General features: G+C 40.2%; 1 protein-coding gene across 1 annotated transcript in view; it reads right to left on the bottom strand.

Annotated features, from left to right (window-relative positions):
- Positions 1-521: 521 nt before the first annotated feature.
- Positions 522-9,254, bottom strand: part of LEKR1 (leucine, glutamate and lysine rich 1) — a 191,576-nt gene continuing 182,843 nt past the window's right edge. The window contains exon 14 of the mRNA XM_057499450.1: positions 522-1,824. Within this exon, the coding sequence (XP_057355433.1) occupies positions 1,411-1,824 (414 nt within the window). The 3' untranslated portion in view covers positions 522-1,410. The remainder of the gene's footprint in view (positions 1,825-9,254) is intronic.

The raw sequence follows: 9,254 nt of genomic DNA, 5'->3' as shown, positions 1-9,254 counted from the left end.
TAAGCCTTAACATGAGAGGTGCTCGCTTAAACTAGCCAGAGGAACCAACTGGCCTGCTGTGGAATTATTTTTTTCAAAGTTCAAATCAAAGCACTGTATTGATAAATTAGACCAACCCTTTGAAAGATTGGAGATAAACTTGTTGCATGGTAACTTTACTTTTTTGTTCACATGGGAGGGATTCCAAATGCTTTGGATTCTCTCATCACTATGATAGCGAAATAGCAGAGGGTTTTATGTGCCGTATTTCACATGTGTTACTATTATGCTAATCTGAGAGTAAGAAACCTGGATGTCCATAAAGCAGTCAGATGAAGGGTTTAAATAAAGTTAGTCTTGGAAGAAAAATACACTTCTATTAGAAGTGGAAAAAAGATAGATGGATTAATATAAAGGATTGTGTTTTAAGGAACAGGAGGAGACAGAGCTTTAAGATAACTTAAAATAGATGGTCTGGTTTCTGGTTTTAATTTTTCACTCTGAAAATAGAAAACACCTTAACCAGATACCCATTTTCAAGGGTAATAAAATTTGAACTCCAAATTAGCCCTATGTGCCTCTATGAAACTGCCTTGTATTAGTTCTCTTCTGAATGGCTCAAGAATACAAGTTCAAATAAAAACCTGAGTACCATAAAGTATTCAATGTAGAAAATATCCACCAAGTAATAACTTCACAGCCAGGCTGTTTTCTGACATGATTTCAATAGTTTGAGAAGTAAACCACATTTTTCTTGAATTGGAGTTGCTGTCCCTTTTTTAAGAAGGTCCCCTAGCTTCACAGGGGAAACTTTCTTCCTGGAGGTTACCTATCAATGCTGCTGCCTTAGCCTAAAAAGAAATAAACTGATTGAGTTTGTGAGAAGAAAAGGAGAAGCTTTTGATGATGATAAACTCTGAGTATTTGAACTAAGCATTTTGGAAATGATCTAATTAAGGACTAACGTATTTCCAGTATGTATTTGGAATACTAAGTTTATCTATTTAACCTATTCAGCTCAACAAAGAAATTAACACCAACAAAATGAATACAACCTGTTCTTTGTGGAAATATATCTGCTTGTGATGCTGCAGAAAGAAAAGGGGGAAAAAAGATGCTAGGGTGAAAATTTTACCTATGATCTCTAAAAGGACATACTCTTGGAGCACATCTAAATACACAATCCATAAATCGAGAAGTTGGCCCTCTGGAATACCAACAACTTCATTATCTGTTGCAATTTCAAAGGCCTCTCAGAAAATGTGGAGCCACAATTTCCTAGCTTTTCAAATTATCATGTTACAAAATATCCCTAGACATGCATTCTTGATCTGTGATAATAATTTGATGCTTGTCATCCTCAGTTACAGGGAGTCTGGCCCTCTGAGAAAGGCCGAGCATCCCTGGTGGAGCTGCTCCTGACTGGATCGGTCACTGCTCACTCAGTCTCCGCCACAGAACAGCAGCCAGTCTTTGCCTAGTCTTGTTTACTGAAGATGTGTCACCCCTGGGAGGATGGGGATGGGGGAGAGTTGGCAGCGCTGAGCTGCTGGCCCTCTTGGGCTGAGCTGAGCCTGGAGTCGCAGTGGGTTTTGACACTCCGTGCAGGCTGGGGATTTTGATTCTTTTCTCAGAGTTCAGACTTGCGAGGCTTCTCCCTCCTTGGTTGCTGACTGCTGCCGCAGAGGAGGTCAGGCTGCCCTGGCTGAGGGAACATGGGGACAAAGGTAAACTTCCACCCAGCTTCCTGAGCTCCAAGAGCTGTTCTCTGGCTTGACTCAAAGCCTCCGTCAGTCCAAAGCGTTCTTCACACTCTCTACGCACTGTTTCCTGAAGAAAAGCATTCTGAAATGAGAAAACGGGGAAAAAAAGGATCCCTATCTTTTAATTGTATGCATATGGACAGTTATTGGCAATATAAATTGAGAACTGAACCAGAAATCAGGGGTCTATGTTCTCTATCTTTGTGGATATTCTACCACATGGGACAGACAAGGCAAAAATTCAGACGATTTGTGAAGCTGGAAAGAACTTAAAGAGAACATTTGATTCAACCCTTGCAGAAGAGAAATCAGGGGCCAGAGCCACTCAGATGGTAGTGGCAGGGGCTGGGGCTGGAACCCGGAACTTCTAATGCCCACTTCAGTGGGGTTTCCACTCCTCTGGGCCTTGTGTCTCAGTGTCCTGCACATGTGATGTCTAGCAGTGAATATCTGTACTATCATGTATGTTATTTTATATGAAAGTCAACTACAACACATATGACAGGTAGAATTGCTTGAATTATAAGACTGAAAGAATAAAATATATCAGCTATAGCATTTAAACAACAAAATCAGTTACTCTATGTGATGCTTTCTCAATACAACTTAAAAATACCAATCATTTGCTACTCTGTAGGAGATGTATCAACACAAAGAACATCTTCTGCTTTCAACTCCATTCGGCCACATTTATCAAGTTCTAGGAGCTGCAGTGAATACTGTTTTTGCCCTCAAGAAGTTTGCAGCCTCATAAGTTTGAGCAGACTATTTTTTTATGTCCCCAATAAAAGTTGGAGCCAAGGGTGGAAGCTGTGGGATCTAAAAATGAGGACGAACTTTTTCATAGCCAGAGCTATCTGGAGGGTACTCCGAAGGGGTGAATCTCTCCCGAAGGGGATATGTTGGAGCCAATTTAAACTTCAGATGTGTGACTGGACTAGAGAGCATCAAGGTCTCTTCAGATTCTGAGAGTACATTTCTAGTTGAAGAATGACCCTTCTTTCATCTATGGAATTCCTCAAAATGACTTCAGGCCTATGGGAAGAATTGGTTCTGGGATCTCTTGACATTCCCACCTACAAGATGTCAAAAGAGGTTGAAAAGTAAACAATTCACAATGGTGTCTGAATGAGTAAACATAATTAAAGTGATTGGGTTATTGGATTCTTCAACTCAGAATGAATTTCCATCAGATTAGCTTGCCTGTAAAAACTGCCAAGCATTTCCCAGTCTGACTCTCAGTGGAAAGTGTCCTCTGAGGGGTTTGCTGACTAATTTGCTGTCAGTGGAGCTAAATAACAAAGCATCAGGGAAAGGAGCATCTTCCTGTATCTGAGTTTCTTGTGATTATGGTCAGAATGCTATTCAACTCCAAATTTGATCACCAAAACTGAAGACCATGGAGCAATTCCAGATTAACAGTTGCACAGTAATTTTCTATAAAACCAGTGGCTTGTCTAGACCAAACAAAACCTCATCTTTTACATATATTATTAACATATACACACAAAATGCATATATCCACATTTTTTTTAAATAATGGGGGCTAATTACTTGTTTCCAGTTAATATATTTTGGAGCAAGAGGAGACCAAGGAGTGTGTTTGTGGTTTTATCATCGGATGCTCATTACCCTGCCTGAACTACTTACTAAAAAAGCAGGGGAAGGAAGGCTAGAGAAGAAGATTAATAAATTGCCTGTTAGGTGTCATTTTATTTCCTGCTCCTGTATTTGACAAAGAAAGATACCGAAACTCAGATTGCTTATGTAACTTGCGGAGAGTAACCAGGTCTGAAGGGGCGGGGCCCTGCCTGCTTCCCGAGTCCTGCTCCAAGCTGCCTGTGCCTACATTAAGCATGCTGGGGCCATTTTGTTGCAGGAGCAATAAAAAAACAGTAAGACACTTCATCTGGTTTTGTCAAGTTTTCTAAACTTATTCTAAACTTTTTTTAAAAGGAAAAAAAGCCCACAATGCATTGTTTCGTATTTACTAGCCAGTAAGCTGTCATAACATGTTGAAGTGATTCATTTAGGAGGCTTTCAATAAATTAGTACAAAAATTCCCTTAAGAAAGCTATGAAAAAGAGTTAATTTTATTTGAATATATTAAAGGAAAAAATGGATAGCAGTTAACAACGAGATCAATAAATTGGTGACAAGAATAATAAGTATATCAATATGGAGGGATGAGGTGAGGGGTGACATGATAACAAGAGCTCTCATTAAAAAAAAATAAAATTCAATCCATTTACTAAAATTAGATTCAAGTCTCAAAGGAAAGGGGTAGCACTCTACAGAAAACATCCGTAAGCCAAGTCACATAAAAGCTATTTCAGGTCAGGACTCTCCACGAAAGAGGAAATGAAAAAGCGGAGTAGACCCAAGATGTCCCCAAAGCAGGTACAACAGGAGCAAGGGGTGCACCAGCTCAGACTGAACTTGGAAGGGCGGATGGCCATCTTAGTCTGGGCCCACTGCTCTGGAATGCTTCCTTCTTCAAGGCTATTAGTTTCCAGAACAAAGGACTCAGTCTCTTTCTTCTATTATTTCCCAAAGCAGGAGGAGCTCTGAACTGAAAACAGGATCCAAAGTTAGGTCTTCTATTTTTGTCTATGCCACAAACACTATGATATTTCAGGTGAATCTCAAAATACCTGCAAGTCCTCTGCCCTCCTTGTTGAAAATTGAGATTGTAACTCAGTTTTGTACAACTGGCAGTTCAGATGTTATAATTTATTCAATCATGGAGTAAAAAAATGGAAATAGAGCACATTAAGTTTAGGGGATTGCTATTTCAGGGGTAGAGTGAGTGTGACAGCGCATGACAAGAACACATGTGGATGTGGCCAGAGTCAGTAAGACACGTTAATGGAAAATTCCATCATATGTGGAAAAGAATTATTCACTTACGGTTGGATTTCTTTTAGCAATTTAGGCGAAAAGTTTGTCTTTTTGGATTGTTTCTCTTTTTGGAAGGTTGTATTGTTGCAGAATTTTAATATGTGTTTTTATTGAACAACATGGGAAATACGCAAGATGGAATATGTTCAGTAAGATTGAAAATCATGGGCAAACATTAACCAATGAAGCCATAGCATTCTAAATGTTTTAGGTAAAATTACCTTTGGCTGCATTTTTGTATAGTAAAATGCTATCACTGGATTGCAATTAAACCGTAAGTCAAAATGAAAAGGGAGGAATCAGACAGGTGGAGAAAGGGCAGTAGGGTTTTCCTGGCAGAGCGGGCAGTGAGTGCAAATGCCTAGTGGTGAGAGAAGGGAGGCAAGTCTGGGGATGAGACATGACTTAGTATGACTCAAGTGTGGAGTGCACAAGGGGAGGAGAGCCCTGGACCGAGGCAGGGAGGAGTGGGCGGGGTCAGACCAAGGACAAGTTTGGCAACGTGTCAATACTAGAGTTTCCATTTAATTCTGAGGGCCATATGGAATCATTGAAAGATTTATTTCAAGCAGAGGACTGGCATGATCAAATATGCATTAAAGGAATATCCCTTGGTCAGCTCTGTGGAAAATGACCCTTAATGGGGCAAGATGGGAGTCAGGGAGGATAGGAAGAGGCCAGAGTTTTCATGGAAAAGGTTCTTATTCCTAGTGCCCCTTGTTTAGGGTGGTCTACGGGAGGAGAACTAGTGTTCCTGGGTCCTTAAGCTCTGCCAATGGTGGAGAGTTTTATCTATAGATAAGTCTACAACATTTTCAGATGAAGGCCATTTTGAATGGGCTTAAAATATGGCTTAATTGTATTCCCACTGGGTAAGTAAATGTCAAAATGAAAATATAAATTAGCTCACCATCTGTTTGAAATTTCTAATATTAAAAAATGGCCAATTTTCTCACTCTTTGCAATGTAAGAGTGGTTTATTTTTATGTTTGTTTTCATTTTTATCCTTAGAGACAGCTGGATTGATTTCAATTCCAAAAACAGTGGAAGAAACAAGAGAAGGCTTTGCTGGATAACTTGGTCATTCTGAAGGTGAGAATCCCATTTTTGATGGCAATCAGCTGTGTTTGGCATTATCTGGGAGGAACATGCCAGGAAAACAAGTCCTCAGTGAAGAATAAGCTCAGATGATGGTCTTAGTTCACGCTTTATACCCAGGGAGGTCTGAACCAGTCATGGAATGATCAGATGAACCAATTCCACCAACCCAAAGGACATCCAGCCCAGCACAGTGGGTGGCTGGCCAACCGGGTGGGGAGCTGAGGTGAAAGGAAACTGTGGAAAAGGCGTGGAAACCAGAAAGATGGGTAGGAGTTAGCAAACAATGTGCCTGAAATTCCATTTAAGGCTTCTATTCAACTCATCTGATCAGCCCAAACACGGCAGGAAAAAAGTGGAAATGGCCCTTTGGTAAGACAGGGAAGGGAACCTGATTAAATTTCCAGAAACACAGTAAGACCCATGTCAGGCAGATTGTTCTCAGAGTTGTCTCTATGCTTGCAAATGTAATGGACACGTGAAATAACTATGGCAGATGTATCCAAACAGAAGGAGCAACAGAGGCGGTATTCCCATGGGCTGACAAACTTCCAGAGCAGATTTTCAGAATGGGGAGAAAGAGCCTATGAAGCCCATGAAGTGCAGGATTTACTCCTCTGTGTCAATAATGTAACCTTAATTGATATTTAATTAGTATTAACTAAACACAACCAAAACAATTTCTCCATACTTTTTTCTCATTCGGTCAGCTTTTTGGCATCCATATGCTCTGAATCAGGGTGGACTGCCTCCAACACGCAAAAGACAGTCTTGCCTGGATGTGTCTCCATGGCTGGACACTCTTAGTCTGCACTCCTCCCACCACCGTTTTGCCCCTTGCCCCAAGGCTCAGGTTCTCTGTCAGTTTATCCATCAGCCCTGCAAACCTGCAGCCCGTGCACCATAAAAGCTCCCTGACCACCCCACTGCTCCTCTGGAGCCAGAAATTAGAGAACCTCCATTTAGCCCTTTACTCGTTGAAAGAGACTCAAATGTTCTAATTTTGGTTGGTCCCAAGGTTGAGAACCACTCATTTGCTAACTTACTAACTAGTACTTCAGATTCTCATAAATAGAATTACCAGAAAAACATGACCATCTTCTCTATATCAATTAATATGCAAATACAATAAATGTATAATGTAAAACTAAACAAATCCCTTTTGCAAAAAAGCTATGCGTTTGAAAATACCATGTATTCCTAAAATTTAATCTTAGGGATTACATAAATCCATCCTTGCCAGATTTATTAGTAAATTTTCCTAAAGAAATGGGTTTTCTTTCTTTTAAAAAAATAGATTTTACATTTGGAAAAAAGTAGTTTTAAAGTCACCCATAATTCCCCAATTTTTTAAAAGTACATAAGTGAAACCCATGCCCATCTCTTCTATCCAACAGTGGTAACTACTGTAAACTGGAAATATCCTTGATTAGTTTCTGGATAATTTCCTGGCTTCCATTTTCTCTTTCTCACCTTCTGGAACCCCTATTAGTAGAATATTAGATATCGTGACTTGATTCTCTAATTTTCATTTTTTCTCTCCATCTCTTTGTTTTTTTCTTCTGCTTTCTGAGAGATTTATTCATTTTTATCATCTTATGCAAATATTGAAATTTTTACTTAAGCGTTTTATTTTAATATTCATTCTTATTCTTTATTCATATCTGTGGATGCAATATCTTTATTCTTCTCTCTGAGGATATTAATTCCATTCTATTTTGAATACTACTTTTGCTCCCTACATTGTTTTGTATCTTTTTCTTCTGAGTTCTTTTTTGCTTATTTGTTTGATCCTAGTTTCTGTCTTTCATATTAGAGGCGTTTCTAAAATTTTTGTTTGATGACCTTTGGCTGTGTAAAAATGAGTCTCCAAAATGTTACTAGAAATTTCCTGTGCTTAGTTAACGTTAAGAGCTTACCGACTGGTATACTTCTCAGTGGATATTGCCGGCTCATTGGGAGGCCCTAACTGTCAGTATCCATAGGTCTTTTCTTTTGAGCCAGCTCATTTCTCCAGAGAGGGCTCTTCCAAATTCCTGGCTATTGATACATAAGCCTGGTGGTCTATGTCCTGGGAAGACTGGGTGAGGTGCAGTGGGAGGTCTCACTCTTTAATACACAGACTTTCCCTCTAGCCTCTCATCCTCTGTCGTGCTTTAGATCCAAAGCCTCTCCCATCCAGTTTTCTGAGAGTGTAAAGCTTTGGAATCCTGCCAGGATGGTGAATGGGGGCTGCTTGGGGGTTAGGGAGAGCATCTGAAGATCTCTCTGCTCCTTTTGCAACCATTCAAACAGCCTGTTTTCAGATTCCCTCTTCTCTCCCTATTTTAGAGATACCCAGTTACTGAGCTTTTCCCATGCTGTGTCACGTAACTGGGTCTGCTTCTTTTAGGACCCCACCCTACGCCCCAGCCCCCCTCAGGCATCCTGAGCCTACTGAGCTCTCACCCATACTGTGCTTCCTGTTTTCCAAAATTTTGTCAGCATCCTTTTCGTATAGTGTCAGCTCCTCCCTCCCTGTTCTCTTTTCCTTATGGGTTTATTGACTTTTTATTAATTTACTGTCATTTTGTAATGTTTTGGGATGAAGCAGAGATAAACATATTTATTCAATTCTTCATGTTTAACCATGAGCATTCCTTTCTATTGCTGAGTATCTTCCATCTCCGTGAGATGGTTATAGGAACTGGTAGAATTTAAAACTTCTGTCCTTTTTCTTTCCTTATCTGTAGTTTTAAGACAACAGAAATATTGAACTGCATACAGGTTTTCCTTTGCTAGTTGTATGTGAACTGTTTTAGTTGTTGTTGTTTTATTTTTTTTGTTTTCTTCTAATTTACCACATTCTTCTTCTGGATCCCAAGACCCCTCACAGTGGGGCCGCACGGGAAGCAAATGGGCAGGAGGCAGTATGTGATCTGTTTTAACCTGGTTTTAAATGATAATGTCTTGTTCTCCAACATACCATGTTTCTCTTCTGACTTCCTTCTTTTTAGAAGAGTATTCCATTGTGTGTGTGTGTGTGTGTGTGTGTGTGTGTGCCTTCTCCCTGTGAAGAATTGTCAGGGGCCCCCTTTTCACATTTACAGTTCCCACTCGGTTTTTCTTTCTGTTTTCTCTGCTTGTTGACCTGCACCTTTTGTTCCTTCACCTCCTTGGCCCTGTTGTTCCTGTGGCTGCTGTCCAGCCGCCCCTGCCCCACGCAGGAGGGCCTGTTCTGCCCTTCAGAGACTCTGGCTTTCCTCCTCTACTTGAGAACTTTCTTCATACAATCAAAAACAAAGTCCACCCTTTCTCCGGCCTCTTGAAAGAGAACAGGACTTTCCTGCCCTTAATTAGCTTCCTTCTTAGACCATTAATTTATCTTCATTCTAATGGGAATTTGTTCTCCACTTAAACGCGGCTTTATTTTCCCAGAACCTGAGAAATTTCAAGCATCTGGAATGCATGTTCAAATAGTAGTGTTTTTCACTCTACATGCTATAATCTCTACACTTTCTGGTTCATAGCTCC

This window comes from Manis pentadactyla, chromosome 1 (genome assembly GCF_030020395.1).
Source record: "Manis pentadactyla isolate mManPen7 chromosome 1, mManPen7.hap1, whole genome shotgun sequence".
NCBI lineage: Eukaryota > Metazoa > Chordata > Mammalia > Pholidota > Manidae > Manis > Manis pentadactyla.
The sequence above is the reverse complement of the archived record's forward strand: the minus strand, read 5'-3'. Positions and strand labels throughout refer to the sequence as shown.